The 20,176-nt window shown below is 42.3% G+C and overlaps 1 protein-coding gene across 3 annotated transcripts in view; it reads left to right on the top strand.

Annotated features, from left to right (window-relative positions):
- ASPH (aspartate beta-hydroxylase) overlaps positions 1-20,176 on the top strand; it is a 220,290-nt gene that overhangs the window by 142,688 nt on the left and 57,426 nt on the right. For all 3 annotated transcript variants that reach the window (XM_068525742.1, XM_068525741.1, XM_068525743.1), the window contains 2 exons: positions 7,932-8,017; positions 14,554-14,640. In XM_068525742.1, the coding sequence (XP_068381843.1) occupies positions 7,932-8,017; positions 14,554-14,640 (173 nt within the window). The remainder of the gene's footprint in view (positions 1-7,931; positions 8,018-14,553; positions 14,641-20,176) is intronic.

Here is a 20,176-nt window from a genome sequence, read left to right as displayed (position 1 = left end):
TTTTAAACAACTGATACGCCTAAGTTACAAATTGACGTGGTGGATATCCCCTTCTGGAATATCTTTTTTTTTAATTGAGTTATAATTAACATTTAATATTACTTTCAGGTGTACAACATAGTGATTTGATATTTTTTATACATTATGAAATGATCACCACGATAAGTTCAGTTACCATCTGTCACCATACAAAGTTGTTGCAATATTATTGACTATATTCCCTATGTGACATTCCATCCCTGTTACTTATTTATTTTATAGATGGAAGTTTGTCCTCTTAATCCTCTTCCCCTTTTTCAGCCACCCCCTAACTCCCTCCCCTCTGGCGACCACCAGTTTGTTCTCTGTATCTGTGAGTCTGTTACTGTCTTATTTTGTTTGTTCGTTTGTTTTGTTTTTCAGATTCCACATATAAGTGAAATCATACAGTATTTGTCCTTCTGTGTCTGACTTATTTCACTTAGCATAACACCCTCTAGGTCCATCCATGTTGTAGCACATGGCAAGATTTCATGGGATATTCTGATTCATTTGTGCTTGCATGTATTTATATACATTCAGAAACATTTATTGAAGACTTTTTATGGGACAGACCATGTGCTGTGCTGGAAATAAATTATGAGGAAGACACAGTTCTTTCCTCACAAAAATTAACAGTCCAGCAGTATGGGGGATGGCGTGGGGAAGAGAGTGTACATCATATATAACCACATGGCCAACTTAAACACAGCCTGAAACTTTGCTATTTCTAGAAACAAAGTGTTGTATGAGCACAGAGGAGAAAGTTTTGTTGTTTTTTTTTTTCACGAGGATGTCTTTAGATGACTTGATAGAGGAAATAGCATTTAAACTTGGTCTTGAAGGTTGAAAGAGAGTATTCTTTGGTAGAAATAGAAGGAAGGGTTTTCCAAGCTCCCACACCCAACCACCACCAAAAAAAAACACCATGAGAAAAGTCACGGAAGTGTCACAAGTTCATGCGAAATTTGAGAGTCTGTGTAAAGGAAACGTAAACTGCTTTACAGGTAAGTAACAGGAGGCGAAGATAGAGTGACTAGGAGCCAGTTTGTCAAAGGCAGTAAAGCTGGTTCCAGGAAACAACTGTGAAAGGGTTATTTCAAGATGTACGTATTTTTCTTGACTAAATACAACATTTCAGATAGGTTTTGAGTTGGTGGAAGAAGTTCTCATTTTCTCTCTCTCTTTCTCCCAGTAAAGTTAATTTAAGGTCCTTAATCAGCTTAGAGTGTTGTATCAGAAGCAGATGGCAGCCCCGGGCAGAGCAGGTGGTTTGGCCCTCAGCGTGGGAATCTTGAATCCCGCCTCTGGCTGGGGTGTGGGGCTACAGCTGTCCACTCTTTGTCTTGCATGTTTTCAAAAGCCCAGTTCTTGCTGTGCCACCTCTTACAGCTGGGGTGTACGTCCTCTCTCTACAAAACTAAAACTCCCTGAACGTGCATTTCAGACCTCTTCTGGCTCTTAAAGCAGGTTCAGTGTCACTAAGGCCACGTACCCATATGTGGGGAGAAAGCAAGTCAGTGGCCGGGGTTCCTGAGCAATATCTCCACCACTGTGAGCTTTCCAAAATTCTGGAAAGCCCGGATTCCCATAATAAGAACATATATATTGCACCAAACCATAGCATCCAAGCAGGAGGAGATTTTTAGAAAAATAAAGAAAAATAACTAATGGTGAAAATACAATTTCCCAAACTTGTGATTGATTTACAAAATAAATACTCTTTCCTCTGCCCGGAATGCTACTTCTATCTGGGTATATACTTAAGTCCTCGATTTCCCCAGAAAGCTTTCCCTCCCCCTTCCCAAAAAGATTAGCACCACTCCTGGCCCACCCTTATAATTACCCTCATTCCTCTAAGCATTCATTATCCGTTTACAGCTTTCTCCCCAGTAATAAGACTGTAGCCTCCTTGAGGAATGTTCTGTTGAATCCCCAGCACTTAGCACAATCCTTGAAACATGGTGGCTTTTTAGCAAGTAGTTGAATGAATGAATGAACCAATGAAAAATGTGGGTCTCAGTCCAAAGCCTGGGGCCCCCTCCACTGCTTACAGAGTCACACACAGAAGAGCAGCAATGGTTTCCTATGCTTCAAGAGTAGTCAAATTTAAAAAAATAAAAATAAAAAATAAAAAGTAGGGTGCTTGGAGGGTTGAATGAATGATAAGCAAGAGACAGGACCAGAAAAGGTAGCTGGGATATTAAATAAGGAGAGGATTTTTCTTCCTTTTTTCTTCTATTTGCAGGGAGGAGCCTCTTAAGTATAGTTGAATTTGAGTAAGTTCACATTACCTCCTGAGAGGTTCATGGTTGGCGGGGGAGAGCTCAAAATCAGTTAGTTGTGTTTTTGAAAGAACGATGTTTCTATGCCCAAATGCTTCGCTTCACTGTCTGTCCATCCACTGGCTGATGGACGTTTGGGTTTTTTCTGCCTGTGGCTGTTTCAGTGCTTCAGTGAATACGAGCACATGAGTCTTTGTGTGGACATGTGCCATCATTTCTCTTGGGCAGATAACCAGGAGCAGGGTAACTAGGATGGCATGCAAAGGAGTTTAGGTTTTACTTTATGTGTTTGGGGGATCCATGGCAACGGCGTAACATGGACAGATTGTGTTTCAGGAAGATCCTGAGGACAATGTAGAGAGAGAACAGACTGGAAGCAGGGAGACACGTCCGGAAAGTTGCTTTTCTGTCTACCTTATGGCAGACCTTGCAGCTTCCGTCACTCATCATCAGAGCGTGGTAGGGACGTAGAGAGATGCAAAGATTCTGTGTCTGTTTTCATTGCTGGTCAACTTCTCCTCATGTACCATGGTATGAAAACATCTTCTTCCATGGACCAAGTGGAGAGGAAAGGGAGTCAACATGTAATTTTTGTATAATCTACATGTGTATTGTTAGTCTTTTTTCATGCCTTTAATTATTCTTTTATTTCCCTTCTTTTCCATTTCATTTGCTCTTAATGTTTCAACCACGGCAAGGGAAGCCAGGATTTGAAATGCAACGGGTCACTTTTTTTTCTTTCTTTGTGGTTTTGGAAAAGGACAAAATACTTGAAATGGCAGTGACCAAAAAGAAAAGTTCAAAGTTTTATAAAACATAAACATCTGCTTCCTAAACCATTTTTAAAAATCCACATTCAACAAAATTCACAACATGAATGGCAATACTCCTGGGTCTACTTTGAAAGATTATTGACATGATTTAAATCAACTGAAAATTAGAAGTGCAGGATTTGTTCAAAGAGACCTTAAGAGAACCATTTGTAGAAGAAGAAACTGAGGCCCTAAGAGCCTGAGAGAGTTTGCTTCATCCTCTCACGAGCCCTGAGACCCCACTCCTGTTTCTGCAATAAGACCACATGTTTCCCCAGAACAAGAAGGAACAGATCTGTGTTTTTTTACAACTGGAAAAATTGCCTTAGGCTTTTTATACACTTAAAAATAAAAATAGTCATGATAGGAATAAACTTGAATTTCAAAGAGAGGAGCAGTATTAGCAGCTATTAAATAAGAAGGTGTGTGAAAAGAAATTTTATGGGACAAAGTAATTTCTCTTGGTAATGAGTGCTTTGAGATTTTTAATATTCTCTTTTTCCTGATGATACTGAAATATGTTGACACTGAGTACAGTATGGCTATTTAACAAACATATTTTAATGTTAACTATATATTTTGGATGTCCTAAGCTGCCAATAGTTTTTTTTTTCCCCCTTGTAAATAAACCTCATGTTAACTTTAACAGTGGAACATGGGAGATGTGCTTGGGAAAAGTGCTGATGCCGGCAGTTAACCCCCCTGCTCAGGTGCTCGCCAGGCTTTCCTGGTCCTGCTGTCGTCCTGCTGACAGACACTTCTGCAAAACCAAAGCGAGCAACTGAGAGACATAAGTCAGTGCTGGGTGACACGGCACTAACTTCCACCATTTATAAATCCCCATCTCAGCCAAATGTCGATTCATTTCCCATGTCCTCAGCACGTATGCTAACATATCATGGCATGCCGTTGAATGTGCCCGCTAGTCACTATTTTTTCAGTCTCTGCGTTAGACATATTTTTCAACAATAGGGGGCCTTGGGCTTGGGGGGAGGAGAAGTGAAAGGTGGAATAAATAAAAGAGAATACCAATTTTTTAAAATATATAAGGAATGATATATGTACCACACCTTCTTTATCATTCCTCTGTCAATGGACATTTAGGTTGCTTCCATGTCCTGGCTATTGTAAATAGTGCTGCAATGAACATTGGGGTGCACGTATCTTTTCAAATTATGGTTTTCTCCAGGTATATGCCTAGGAGTTATATACAATGGAATATTACTGAGCCATAAAAAAGAACAAAATAATTCCATTTGCAGCAAATGGATGGAACTAGAGATTGTCATACTGAGTGAAGCAAGTCAGACACAGAAAGACAAATATCATATGATATCACTTATGTGTGGAATCTAAAAATAGGGTACAAATGAACTTATTTACAAAATAGAAGTAGAGTCACAGATGTAGAAAACAAACTTATGGTTACCAAGGGGGAAGGGGTGAAGGGATAAATTGGGAGATTGGGATTGACATATACACACTGCTATATATAAAATAGATAACTAATAAGAACCTACTGTTTGGCCCAGGGAACTCTACTCAATACTCTGTAATGGCCTATGTGGGAAAAGAATCTAAAAAAGAGTGGATATATGTATATGTATAACCAATTCACTTTGCTCTACACCTGAAACTAACACAACATTGTAAATCAACTCTACTCCAATAAACATTGAAACTATATTATATACAAGGAATGAAATGAAAAAAGTGATCAAAGTGTCAACTTTATTACTGATAAAAGTCGAATTAAAGAATGGGACTTAAATGAGCAGGAATAATAGGTTTCATAATCTTGAACCCCAGAAGTGGACATACCCGCCCACTCCAGGCTGTGGAGAGCAGCCCTAGTTCCGCCATGTGGGTGGGACCCCTCCCTGCCGGATGTGACATCCACTCAGCGCATTAGTGGTACACGTCCTGGGGGAAGGGAAGGGGTGGGACTGAGCTACACAAGCTTGTTGCTTCCCCCTAACTCACTGATCAGGTAAGTCACACCACCTCCCCTGTGGGGAGAGGCAGGAGGCTAAGATTCTTAGGAAACTTCCCTCTTTTTGGAAACCATTCAGGTGGGAAATGTAGATGGGAGAGGGGAGGTGTCGGAGGACGGACGGAACAAAAAGTGCCCACTGAACTGAGAAGGCATCTTGAGACCGAACAATGAGTCAGGAAGCCCCCTGTAATCAGTGGATCAATTTATTACAGGGTAACTTACTCACAGGGTGGGATTGGGCAGAAAATGATCTGGAAGCATTCGCAGAGGCTATGGCCACTGGGACAACTTGATAGTTAACCTGGGGTATGGGGTGCTTGGAAATACGGCGTGTATTCCTAAGTCAAGATTTATGAGTGGGTAACTAGTCTTGTGGGCGCCCGGAATATGCCAGCAAAGGTCTTCATCGTTGTTTGGAGACTAACAGAGCATAGAGGCCACCTGGTCCTAATGATGGTGAAACAATATCTATTAACTCTAAAGCCCCTGACAACAGAGAAGTGATTCACTGCACAGTACGGTCCTGGGTAGTGTCAATGGAAGGACGGGAGGAGCTGTCAGGGCCCAAGATGGCATCATTCATGCTAACAGCCATACGGGAGGTGTCAAGGGACTGACCCCTTTGAAACCTCAGTGGCCACACCTGTGAAGTTAAGTTCCCCATGTCCAGGAGGTTGAGAATAAAAGGAGATGTGGCCTGGAGACCGGCACACAGTGAGTGCTAAAAAAAATAGTAGCGATTACTTTCAGTCTTTGGATAATTCCTCAAGTTCCTTCTTCTTTGCCCTGGTCACAAACTGACCAGGTTCGTGATTTGGAAACAGACGAATACAGCGCCATCCTCTGAAATAGGGCAAATCCGAGACAGAACAGATTTGTGAGCAGTAGCGAATTTCACTTTGGATCTGAGCTTGAAGCCTCTGTGTCCATAGGCACTTGGATTTATGATTTTTGTATTTCAGGAGAAAATTAACTAGTTAATATGTAGCTCAGTTTGGAAATTAAACCGTGGAAGCCCTTTAGAGGCTGAAGACTGACCCTGACGAGCACGACATGCTGGGGAGAGAGGAGGAAAACCAGGAGGGTGGGCAACACAGAAGTCAAGGCGACGGACCCTTTCAGGAAGGAGGGAGGAGCCCGCCGTGTCCAATGCTGCAGGGGGGCCAGGTTGGACGGGAGAAAAAGGCACAGGGGGGCTTGCAGAGATGGCCGTAAGCATTATTAGCTCTCAGATACGGAGCACTTAACTGTATGTTGGTCACTGTGCTAGTTGCCCACGTGCAATGTTATTTAATTCTCAAAAACACTACCCCATGTTATAGATTAGGGAAGTGGGAGTCGGAAAAGTCTACCACCAGCTTGGCTTAGGTCACAGAGCTGGGACTCAGGCCCCTGCCATCTGACTCTTAACCACTGAGCCTCCTTCCTTCTGGACGACTCGCTTTTGCCCCTGTGGTGGGTGAGGACAAGAGCATTGTGGGTGGAAAGGGAGCCACGAGGGAGGGGAGGGGGGAGAGGATGGCGAGTAGGAGGGGGAGGCTGAGGTTTGTCCTGGTTCGTTGGTTTGCTGGCTTTAGGATGGTGGAGACTTCAGCACTGTGAAACGTGGATAGGGGCTCAGAGGAAAGCCGGAGTGAGGAGACCTACGGAGGAGGAGATGGAGACAGCAGAGTGTGGGCCTGTGGGGCAGGGCGGGGAGTGACCTTAGGCGGGAGAACCCCTCCTCCTTCACCTGGGGACAGAGCACAGGGAACTGAAAGTGTTGGTTTAATGTCAGAACATTAAGGAAGTTCTCCTCTGGCTGTTCTCATTTCTCTCTACCTGGAACATCCGGCTTACCCTTCAAGGTCACACCTGGTCATGCTGTGAGCCCTGAGACAGGATTGTCTGCTCTGGGTCCACTCCGCAGGCCCCGCCCCTCCCCTGCTGGTCGTGACTTCAGGCTGAGTCAGCAGGAGGAAATTCAGGTTGCATCAAAGACATGCTGCCACTCTGCAGGGGCTTATGGTTTGAAACGGGACCAAGATACGTACATAAAAGTCCCATATAATAGGGGGAAGAACCGCAAAAAAAAAAAGACATGTGCATGGTGCTGAGGACTTCAGTCGTGTGATAGAGAGAGAAAGCAGAGCACTTCTGTGAGTGATATGTGGAGTGAGTGTGGTTTTGAGCTGGTTGTTGAAGGAGGGGCGTATTTTCAGCTGGCAAGGAATAAGCCACTTTACTTGGAGAAAGTAGCCTCAGAAATGGCAGAAATCTTATTTGGGGAACGAGGGGTGGTCCCATCTAGCTAAAGTATGGAATATGCTGGAATTTAGGTCCAGGATGCAATGGAAGGGTCTTGAGTCCTAGACTAAGAAATCCTGCCCACTTGAGTCCCTTGAGAGTAATTTCCTACTTTTATCTGATCAGGAAACACTGTGGGTGTGTTCAAAGACAGTGGTAAGCAGTCTTTTGGGCTTAGCCAAGGAGCTGATCCAAAGAGTTTAGAAATCATACCTACCATTTTCATTCCAGAAATTAGGTCACTATCCTGAGAGTTTCAGGATACCAGAATGCACCCAGTCTCCTAAGAACACCTTCGAGCATTTGAGAAAAAGGGCCCTGGCCGTCTCCCTGTGGTTTGGCAGTTACTGACTGGGTCATCCTGGGGGTTGGGAGAGCCGTGTGGGAAGCTGAGCCAGAAGTGTGCTTGGTTCTCCAGTTAGAGGCTCAGGACCAATGCTAGGTTTCTTACTACTTTTGTAAATCACTATTCTCAAGAACTATTTCTAGACAAAAACATAAAATAAAAATTAAAAACCTCTTTTTTTCTTTCAGTGAAGAAAAAGAAGCCTAAACTATTAAATAAATTTGATAAGACTATTAAAGCTGAACTCGATGCTGCAGAGAAACTCCGTAAACGGGTAGGTGGTTGTTTTGCTTTTCGCAGGAACATGCGATGGTTTCTTTGTTAAATAAACTCAGCCATTACTCTTGATTTGTTTTTTAAAAAAACTGTAAGAGAAATAACCTTTGAATAGAGTGGATTTTTCCCCAGGCACTTCAGCATTCCACGTAAAGTGAATCAAATGAAAAGAAAAACAGCAGCTGTAATGGCCAAATAGAAATAGAACTTTACTGTCAGGCCAGCCGACTTGGGTGGCAGCCCCTCCCATCACAGTCTCCTTGTGTGGCTTTGGGCAGATCACTTAGTCATTCTGAGCCTCCGTTTCCTTATTTTAAAAAATGAGACTAATACGTGCTCTTCCTACTTCCTACTTGGTCTTTTCCAATGAGACAAGAGATTAAAAAAGAAGCATCAGTACTGTCAAGTACCATACAAGTAGGGGTTTCCATTTTAAAGCAACTCGATGCAAAAAGAAAACATAGGTTAGTCCAATACTCTTAGGATAGTTACTGTTAAGGTGAAATGATAATAGATTTAAGATTCTTCTCACTTGGGGTTAACCTCACGCACCTCCAGTTTCCAGGGTGACTGTTTGATGTTTTGCTTTGTCATCAGTTAATTTGAAATATTATTTGCAGTTGTTTCTGGATATTACAGTTTTTGAAAAGTCAATTACCACTAGATTGAAGTTATCTGTTCTCTTAACCCCATCATACTCATGTAATTATTGGGCCAAATATTTATTATAATGTATTTAATGACATCACTTAATCATCTACAGGCATACCTCATTTTATTGTGTTTCACTTTATTGTGCTTCATGGGTATTGCGTTTTTTACAAATTGAGGGTTTGTGACTGCCCTGTATCAAACAAGTCTATTGGTGCCATTTTTCCAACAGCATTTGCTCGCTTCGTGTCTCTCTGTCACATTTTGGTAATTCTCGAAATAATTTCAAACCCTCCACCAGCAAAAAGATTTTGACTCGCTGAAGGCTCAGATGATGATTAACATTTTTTTAGCAATAAAGTATTTTTAAATAAGGTATGTGCATTGTTTTTCTTAACATAATGCTATTGCACACTTAATAGACTACAATATAATGTAAACATAACTTTTATATGCACTGGAAACCAAAACATTCATGTGACTCACTCTGTTGTGGTATTTGCTTTATCGTGGTGGTCTGGACCCAAACCTGCAAGATCTCTGAGGTCTGCCTGTAGTTGTTTCTTATGAAAATTTCTTTCTCTACTCTGTACTTGAATTTATACTTGCATTTTAGACTAATTCTCATTAGTTTTCCTGTAATGTGATTTTTAATCAGTAGACATTAGCTGAAAAAAAAAAAAAAAAAAAGGAATAAGGGGACTGTTATAGGTAAGCAACAACAATAAAAACACCCGAGTTAGGCACTGAAGTGGGAGGAGAATGTGTTTCCTCCCACATTTATTGGAAAAGTCCCAACAAGCATGGCGCCGTCTGTAACTAGCATTAGGCAAGGTTCCCAAACCAAAGGCTGGCTCACCCTGGTCAGCAGCTGATACAAATGTAGTAACTCCAAAGAATATTGCAACAAAGTCTTTGTTCACTAAATTAACATCGAATGATTTCTGTGTCTATCTTGTTTAACTTTATAAAATGAAGCCGTCTACTATTTGTTGAAAATTTGCATTTCTTAATAGAAACGAAGCAGGAATCTTCTTTTTCTATCACCTTGTTTGGCATTCTCCACTTTCTCTGTGCTACATGCCCTTGATGAAAATGGATGCCTATTTCACAGGTGACTTTAGGGATAAAGCACAAATGAACAGCTTTAGAGAAGGATTTTTATGTAATTATAATGAATAGTAGAGAAGGGCTCAGTTATCAAGGGGCAGATAAGTCAGTGAAACATAAAAATGCTGGAACAATCCATGGAGTATTCTCCAGTTCTCGCTTATTTGGAGAAATTATGATGCTTTCTTCAAGGAGCACCGTGGATCTATAACAGGGTAAATAAAGGAGGAAGAAGAGCCCACAGAGGCAATTCTTCCTTCTGAAACAGCAGGGAGCCATGTTATTGCCTGAGTCATCAGCATAATTAAGTTTTTTAGGGTTGTTTTTATAGCTGGTAGTTTCAAATAATGCAACCGACTACACTGGGATTGCTACGGCCATAAGGCAGTAATGACCAGAGGAGGCCTGGTCTCAGGCCACACCCATGTTTCAGAAACTGTGTGACATGAAAGTACGAGGTCACTTCAGTTTTCCTGCAAAAATGCATGGATCATATTTTAAACATCAATTTTTAAAAATAATATTTATTGCTCAAAACTCCTCCTTATGCCCCAGAAAAAGGATTTGAAATGATACACTGAAATATTTGTTCATTTGTTGGAATCCGTTTTTATTATTGTATTGTAAGTGGAGAAAAAGAGAGAAAGAAGGGAAAACTTAATAAAGTCAGAGTAAGTGCGACACACGAAAGTTCACACCACAGGCTCTAAACGGGGCTGGGAAAGAAGTAAACTGCGGGCAGAGCAAGAAAGGGGTGTAGATCACACTGTCAGATGGATAGTAGTCCTCAGAATAGCTGTTCTGCACCAAGTCCAGAGAGGAACCTTATGCCATAGATCTTCATAAAGGGCCCAGTGATGGATGGCACAGTCTCCTCCCTAATGTCACAACGCGGGTTCTACGTGACCTCTATGGGGTGTGTCTTAATGTCCTTCAGCGCAGCCCGCTGGCCTCATGCCAAGACAGGGGCCGGGGGTGGGGGGTGGGGGGGGTGGGAGTGAGGCAAGTACATGTCTCTCCAGTGAACTGTCTTGGTCCTAGGATAAAATGTAAGCTATGTTGAAGAACAGATGATTTTCAGGCATTTCTTCGTGAGCAGTCTATCAGGAGCTACATTCTCCAGCAAGAACCTAGGGAAGGGAAATTTTCTTCAGACTAAAAGCAAACACATTAACTTTGCCAGACAGCTGAGGTGAGGGCAGGGCTGATGGTCCCTTAGGAAAGGCACAGAGCATCTGTGTTAAGGGATCCAAAGGATGCCTAAGACAGAGCCAACGTATTCCATTATTTTTATAACCTTGATGGCCAGCTAAGGGAGTGTTAAGCTGGAAAAAATACTTTCGCAGATTTGTTATGAATATTGTTAATCCTCTGGTTTGAATCTGGAAATGGTGCATTTAGCATGATTTTCACAAAAACAGCCTCAACATTTGCAATTTAAGTTGTGTAAGTCATGTGATAGGCTAAAAATAGTCCCTCCAAAGATACCTGTGTCCTAATCCCTGGAACCTGTACATGCTACTGTGTTTGGAGGAAGGGTCTGTGCAGATATGATTAAGTTAAGGGTCTTGAGATGGGGGATTATCCTGGGTTATCCAGTTGGACCCAAAATTCAATCACGTTTCCATATAAGAGAGAGGCAGAGGGAGATCTGACACAGACAAAACAGGAGAAGGCACACACACACACAATGTGAAGACAAAGTGGAGATTGGGGTGATGTCAAGAAATGCTGCAGGATGGCAAGGAGCAGATTCTCCCCTAGAGCCTCTGGAGAAAGAACGGCCCTGCCCGCATCTGGATTTCAGCCCCAGTGAAACTGATTTTGGACTTCTGTTCTCCAGAACCGTGAGCGAATGAGTTTCCGTCGTCCTAAGCCACAAAGTTTGTGGTCATTTGTTACAGCAGCCTCAGGAAACACATACAAGTTAGAAGAAAGTCACACGGAGAGGGATACTTAACATTGAATTCTTCATCCCTAACAATCACTCATGGAAGAAATAAGATGGTGGTTTTAGAAACTGTTATCCAAAATATACAAAAAACTTGTAAAATTCAATGATAAGAAAAACAACCCAACTTAAAAATGGGCCAAAGACCTTAAAAGACAACTCACCCAAGAAGATATTCAGGTGGCAGATAAGCATATGAAAAGATACTCCACCTCATATGTTATGAAATGCAGTTTAAAACAAAATGGATGTTACTGCACACCTATTAGAAAGCCCAAAACCTGGAACACTGACACCACCAAATGCTGAAGAGGATGTGGAGCAACAGGAACTCTCACTCATTGCTGGTGGCGATGCACGATAGTACAGCCACTTCGGAAGACAGTTTGGTGGTTTCTTACAAAACTAGGCACACTCGTAGCATACAATCTAGAAATCTTGCTCCTTGGTATTTATCCAAAGGAGTTGAAAACTTAGGTTCTCACAAAAACCTGCACGTGGATGTTCATAGCAGCTTTCATAATTGCCAAAACCTGAAAGCAACCGAGATGTCCTTCAGTAAGCGAATGGATGGATAAACTGGGGTACATCTAGACAATGAAATCTGATTCAGCACTAAACAGAAATCATCTCTCAAGCCATGAAAAGATAGGGAGGAAGCTTAAATTCGTATTACTAAGTGAAAGAAGCCAATCTGAATAGGCTACATACTGTATGATTCCAACTTTATGACTTTCTGGAAAATGCAGAACTATGGAGACAGGGGATACGTGTCATTATACATTCGTCCAAACCCGTAGAATGTACAACACCAAGAGTGAACCCTAACGTAAACTGTGGACTTTGGGTGATTTCAGTGTGTCATTGTAGGTTCATCAGTCGTAACAAATGTACCACTGTGCTGAGGGATGTTGATTACGGGGGGAGGCCATGCACGTGTAGGGGTAGGAGGTATGTGAGAGATCTCTATACTTTCCTCTCAATTTTGCTGCAAACCTAAGACTGCTCTAAAAAAATAAAGCCTTTAAAAAAGTTAATATCATGAGAGACACAGCATATTTTAAATAGTGATACAATGATTTCTGACAATAAATATAACTTAGAGAATATGTTCCTGACTTGACTTATCTCAGCCTTCAAGTCCTCATTCCCTTTGCATTAACCTGTCCATCAGATAAGAGACTTAACCTGGGGCACGCTTTATTGTCTCATGTGGGCTCACACATCCTCCCCACGCTACGATAGTAATAATCATAATAGCTACCACTTTTCATTGCTTTCCATGCGCTCTGCAGCGGCTATAAGCATTTTATATATGTTATCAGATTTGACCTTCACAGCAGCCCGACAGAGTGATCAAGTACCCTCATTGTACCCATGTCACAGATGAGGCATATAAGGCAAAGTCGTAAGTTACTTGCCAGGAGTCACACGCCTCCTAAGTGGTGGAGCCCAGGGTCTAGCCAGTCACTCTGGCTCTGGAGCCTGCACTCATGACCACTCCTCTGTGCATATACTGTCTCCCAGACCCTCAGCGCCACTGATGGGCATGTGACAGGGAATGAGAAATCTCCTTCTCCCATGATTTTAAGGAACTTTAATATGGATATTGCCTGGCTCTATTTAGTCAAGTTGTGGAGAAGTAGGTATCAGTAACCATCAGGTAGTGCTGTATGGTTTGCTGAGCCCAGCCACGTTTGAGGGGTAAACTCTGTTGCTGTGAAAACTCACTCAGTGAGGGTGACAACATACAAACCACAGTGAGCTTGCATTTATGCGTGGAATGAATGGATGTATGGATTGATAGGCAGCTGAAGTGGTGGTAAAGTTCAACTCAGAAAATCCGTCTCCATCGCATGGTTCCAATATTCTGAGGTGCTGCCTTCCATTAGACGCCAGGAGATGTGTGTTTCTCCTTGTGGATGGACTGAGAGGGGGAGAGGGTGCCTCACCCCCATGCCAAGACCCTCAGCAAGCTTACCTGTTACACACCCCCCATTTCCGCTTGCACAGTGGTGGTCGGAGACCTACCACAGGCGCTTGGACCAGCTTCTTAAGGGCCCGCGTGGGCTTTGGGGGGAGGGGGAGTCACATGACAAGGAAGCAGTGGGGTGCCCCAGCAACCAGGTGAGCCGCATCAACCCTGATGTTCAACGGGTGACAACGTCGGCGGCCAGGTGGCCCTGTCATCCTGCGTGCTTATTCCCTGCCGACCGTGCCCTTCTCATTGCAGACCCCAGGCATTCTAGCTGCTAGCAGTATGCTTCCCCCAACTGAAATCCTAAACTTTTTTAAGAATGCATGTGGGAACTGTACATGTAGAGAGAAAATGCAATTTCTTTTTTTTTTTCTTTTTTAAATTTTTATTGGAGTAGAGGTGATTTACAATGTTGTATTAGTTTCTGCTGTACAGCAAAGTGAATCAGCTATACATATACATGTATCCACTCTTCTTTTTAGATTCTTTTCCCATAGAGGCTATTACAGAGTGTTGAGTAGAGTTCCCTGTGCTATTGCAGCAGGTTCTTATTAGTTATCTATCTTATATATAGTAGTGTGTGCAATTTCTTTAACAATGACTCATAGTACATCATTTGCCAGGTATCTGCCTTTTAAAAAATAAAGTGTATTTATGTCCATTTCTGGTTTTTTGTTTGTCATAATGCAGTTAATTATTTAAAATCTTAGGATAAAATTGTCTTAAACTCAGAAAGGAGTCCAGGAAATTTTGACAACATTACTTGGTGAATACTAAATAACTATATTGAATAACATTATGCGTTTGAATTTATTGTATGTATATAATTGCCTCTTCCTAACAGGGAAAAATTGAGGAAGCAATGCATGTGTTTGAAGAACTAGTTCAGAAGTACCCTCGGAGTCCAGGAGCGCGATATGGGAAAGCAAAGGTATGCTGAAACCTTGCTACTTAGGACACTGTTTTGATGTCCTTATGCTCTGTATAATTGGATTTTCAAACCCAGTATTTGCATTTTATTTTTCCTTTCTAACTTGTATACAGAATCAATTTCTCATGCATATACATAAATTCAAGCAAGAAATACAGTTTTAAATAAGACAATTAATTATTGCTATTTTGTACTCGTGAATTTAGTAACATTTTTTTTGCTCCCCCTCCATCTGGCTTCTCTCCGGTTTTGAAAAGAAAATAAAGAATAACACTTTGGTCACTGATTTCCCATCACCCTCGCGTTTGTTCCATTTAGACCCACCACCTAGTTTTTACTTCAGTCTCCTTAGAGGTTTAAGAACCTCATTTTATCACTAGAGGTTGCAAAGTGTGCTTAGAAAAGACTTTTAAAATGTAAAGTGGGATGGACTTTGTTCTCTGTGTAGTTTCTGTCAGCTGACTCATTTCTTACCCCTTACCTTCTCCCCAGCTCCTTCCCCACCTTCTCCTTTCTTTTTTGTTTAAATTAATTTATTTATTTACTTTTGGCTGCATTGGGTCTTCATTGGGTTGCGTGGGCTTCTCATTGCAGTGGCGTCTCTTGTTGTGGAGCACGGGCTCTAGGCGCGCAGGCTTCGGTAGTTATGGCTCATGGGCTCTAGAGCACAGGCTCACTTGTAGCACACAGGCTTAGTTGCTGCCCGGCACGTGGGATCTTCCCGGACCAGGGCTCGAACCCGTGTCCCCCGCATTGGCAGGCGGATTCTTAACCACTACCTTCTCCTTTCTTATTGGACTTTCTCCATCTTCCAGCTCCTCAGTGCATGAAGCTTTTCCATGTCCTTCTGTAGCTGGGAAACCCTCCGTGGGCCACATTCTGTTTTAGGTCCTGGGATTTATCATGAAGAACACTCTCGAGGTCTGTGTCCTTGTGGAGCTTATATTGCAGTGGAAGATATTTTAAAAGTTTCTTACTCAAGTTTTTTGTAGTGAAAGGCCGCTCTGTGGCAGGCCCTATTCTAGGCACTGCAGGCACAGCCATCAACAAAGCACATGGTGTTTTCATTGTAATGGAGAAGACAGTGCCTGAGACATAGAAGAAAGTCTCTTGCTTGCTACTGGATACTTTGTCAAGAGACAAAAATAAAGAAGAGCACAGCCATAGGATGTGTGAGGGGGTTGAAATTTTGGATAGGGTGGAAGCAAAACCAGGGTTTTGAGCAAAACCCTGAAAGTCTTTATAAATAAATATACATTTAAAGAATATTAGAAGGGTTAAAAACAAATGTATTAGAACACCTTACATGATAATACATGCCCTAGAGAAAAGAAGGTCATGGAATAAAGAACATGTTATTATGATTTTTTGTTTGTAGGTCGTGTGATTGAGAGTGACACAGCAACACTTACGATAATAAGGGGATCAGCAAAGGCCTCCCTAGGGAGGTGACAAGTGGCTGAAACATGTCAAGGTCGAGGAAGGAGCTGTCCAGGCAGAGGGAAGAGTGGGGGCAAAGGCCGTGATGCAGGGAGTCAGCCTTGGCTTGATTAGAAGGACAGGAGCAGGGGCGTGCTGAAGGAGGTGACACGGGGCAGGCGGGACCAGGGACTCTCAGATTGTGTTCTCTGTGCCCTGGGGGCCCTTGGAGGGTTTGTGGGTGGGTGCGCCCGTCTGGTTGCTTTTTTTAATAACAATCGCTTTGGTTGCTTGGTGGAGAATGGATTCTGGTGGCACAAGTAGAAGCCAGAAGAATAGGAGACCATTGCAGGTGTCCTCGAGATGCGCTGGCTCAGACTGTGGTCGTGGCCGTGGAGATGGAGCAGTGGACAAGGGCAGAGCTGAGAGGTCTTGATGATGGATTAGATGTAAGCGTCAGAGAGCAGACTCGAGGGTGACTTCGGGTTTTCCGCGCCATGCGGCTTGCTGGGTTCCAGACCAAGGATGGAAACCAGGCCCCCTGCAGCAAAAGTGCGGAGTCCTGACCACTGGACCGCCAGGGAATTCCCGACTTCAGGGTTTTTGGTTAAGCCATCTAAGGAAAGGATAGTGCCAGGTACTGACCAGGAGGACTGGTGGAAGAACAGGTTTGGGGAGGTACAAAATCAAGCATTCGCATTTGGTCCTGTGAAGTCTGTGATGCCTATTAGAGACACAAGTGCACGTGTCAGATAGACCGTCGGAGATATGTAGTCTGGAACTCTGGGTAAAAGCCAGGGCTGATGTACAAATGTCAGGCGGTAAAGCTCCTCCAGCCCCGCCTGGGGGGATGAGACTGTCAGCCCTGCTGGGAAACGGCAGATGCAGAGCTGCAGAAATTTTCCAGACCCAGGAGAAGCTGACAACACCCCTTTGGAGGGGGCAATGCTGTCACTTGTGGGTGACACTCACACGGAAACTAACACATCTGGAGATAAAACGAGCGTGCTTTGCTCTGAACTAAAGGTGGCAGCCACTCGAAATCCAGTTGCTCAAATTCTTCCTATCTCCCCCTTAAAAACTTATTAATTAAATTTGTATTAATTCAGTTTTAATAAATTAAATTTGTGAAAATTTAATGCAAAGAAGTTCCTTTTATCCATGGTGCAATACAGACTAGGTTTAGCAGACAGCAACTGTATTATTTCTATAAATTCATTTGGTCAGTAATCCTCCAAAATTGCTAAATTGTATTGCTATTAAGCAAGAGAGAATATGTTTATTACCAAAAGATCATGCCTATTCAAATAAGTGATGTGCTTTGCCACTAGTCCTGGCAGTCATTTGATTAAGGAAAAGCATATTAACTCGAAAGAATAATGATTGGGCCAAATGCTCATCATGGCAAAAATGTTTCATGCTTTAGAATTTTTCTTTATGTGTGATGTTAATCGCGGGTACCAAAGTCTAAATAAATGCAATACTTTTTGCACGTGGCACTTGCTGTATTTATACCCTTATTTACAGTCAGAATTTGAGATTTATGCCTCAGCAATATTTTTTACCTCTAAACTATTATGCTACAAGGTGTTATCAATATTAACATTAATGCAAAATTTAAGCATGGTAAATTAAATTTTAATAGAATAATTTAAAAGAAAGCTTAAATTTATAGGAGTTTTAAAAATAAAAGTTCAACAGAAGACGGATTTTGTAAGGAGGAGTAGGTGATGACTTTTTCGTTCTTTGTTAGCAGATTAAACAATTACTTTGGAATATCCCAACAAATTTTTCAAATTCAGCAACATTAAGTTAAATAGAAACTACAGTATCTATCATTTCTAAAGTAGCACTGGGGCTTCCCTGGTGGCACAGTGGTTGAGAATCCGCCTGCCAGTGCAGGGCACATGGGTTCGAGCCCTGGTCCGGGAAGATCCCACATGCCACGGAGCAGCTAGGCCCGTGCGCCACAACTACTGAGCCTGCACTCTAGAGCCCGCGAGCCACAACTACTGAAGCCCGCGTGCCACAAATACTGAAGCCCGCATGCCCTAGAGCCCGTGCTCCGCAACAAGAGAAGCCACCGCAATGAGAAGCCCGCGCACCGCAACGAAGAGTAGCCCCCGCTCGCCGCAACTAGAGAAAGCCTGCGTGCAGCAACGAAGACCCAACACAGCCAATAAATAAATAAATAATAAAATACATGGAAAAAAAAGTAGCACTGATAGTGTCTTATTCTTTGGATTACTGTGAAAATCAATTTTGACCAAGTTCCTTGAACATCAGACACAAAATTATGAGCTCAATTCACTTTATTATCTTACACAAACCATTAATGCCTCTCAGGCAGAAAATGCCACATCTCAGGCATCTTCAGGCATCTTCCTGCCACAAATAGGAAGGTTGGATGGGGAATTCGTTTGAATCAACAAAAGGCTTTCTGATGTTAATGTCCTGTAGCAAATGCTCAGTTTCAGGGCAAATCCTTTATCTACAGATGCTAAAGTAATCAATATCAATCAATTTTGATATTCAAAGCAAAGCCTATCAGTTTTATTTAAGAGACTTTGAAGAAGTATGTACTATTTTAACACTGATATTAAAATTCCATTTCCGGAAGTTCTAAAATGTTTATACTTCATTAAAATGAAGGACCTTGAGGATGGAGGAGGGAAAGGAACAAGGCAAGTAGTTGTATCATCTGTCTCTCATTTCATATTGAGTTTAGTTAAGATATTTATTCCCCTCTATATAGAGAATGATGTCTCAGTTGACATTTGCCCTTGAACTAACCTTGAAGAGACCCTCCAGTTCCGGGACCTGTTTGGTAGCTTGAAGAGGCTACCAAATGAAGAAGGTGAACAAGATGGTCTCAAAAGGGCTCTCTCAGCTCTAGGACTCTGGCATTCTGTGACGTCATCTATGAACGACCATGTTTGGGGGAGTTAACTCACCATAGCCAAACTCACAAGAAACTGATGCTTAGACAGAAAAGCCAGCATATGGATATACGGAAGACCATGCAGGCAGGATGACCAATACAGGATATTGACATTGGACTTTCTCTCCTGGTAGATAAGTCTATTCTGGAGACCATTTGCAGATATGAACAGGTTGTTGTATATTCTGAAGCTTTTTTTTTTCTGTCAAGCACAGGTGAATTGCCCTTTTCTAATCTAGAGATTTTCATCCTATCAATTTTCCTTTATCATAAATCTGTCCACTGTCCGTCACCACTGATCCAATTCCAGCCCTTATCATCTTGGGAAACTTACCCTTATCAGTACATATTAACAAGTTCTTTCTTTGATGTGGTATTTTCTGAAAAGCTTCCCACAGGTATCTTACTTTATCAATTTGTGCTGATTCTTGTTAGTTTTTCATTTTAGGGTGGAGGAGGGTTGGATCATTTCCTTACTGTGTCCTCAAGTTGTGGAGTTAGACTGTTTTGGTTCTGCAGGCATCTACATACTGCCTACAGCACACACTTTGTTTTAACAAGGTAAACATGTTAAATAGGATATTCTGCAGAAAAATTATACATGCTACTTTTAGCATCTATATCGTTTTTTTTTTTTCTCAAATGGTAAGCTTCAAATTGTAGTCTACTAAATCTGATGAGATTTTGATGACCATTTTACAGTTCGCCCCTCTCTTCCTACCTCTAGTATTTCAGTCCCTGTTCTCGTGGATGTTAGCATGGATGAACTGCTCTGGTCCCTCTCCCATCCCCTCTCACCTGCTGAAGGACATCATTCTAATTTTTGTGTCCCCTGCATCATCAGATTTTCCCCCTCTACTGGGTCTTTTGCATCAGCTTAGAAACATGCTGTAATATTTCCCATTGTTAAAAAACACTCCCTTGTCTCCACATTACCCTCCAATTACTGGCCCATTTTTCTGCTCCCCTTTACAGTGAAACTCCTTGAAGGAGGTGTGTTCACCTCCTTCCCTCCTATTTTCTCTTGAGCCTCTCAGCTACGGGTCCCCAGCAGCCCCACGGAAATGCTCTTGCTGGGACCCTCAGACGCATCACATTGTCCCCAGTCCAGAGTGATCTAGTTTCAGTTCTCATCTTGTTCAACCTGACAGCCACTTCTGATACAATTGACCACTC

The sequence above is a fragment of the Eschrichtius robustus genome, chromosome 17 (assembly GCF_028021215.1).
Source record: "Eschrichtius robustus isolate mEscRob2 chromosome 17, mEscRob2.pri, whole genome shotgun sequence".
In the NCBI taxonomy this organism is placed as follows: Eukaryota; Metazoa; Chordata; class Mammalia; order Artiodactyla; family Eschrichtiidae; genus Eschrichtius; species Eschrichtius robustus.
Note: the sequence above shows the minus strand (reverse complement) of the source record. Positions and strands in the feature narration are given on the sequence as shown.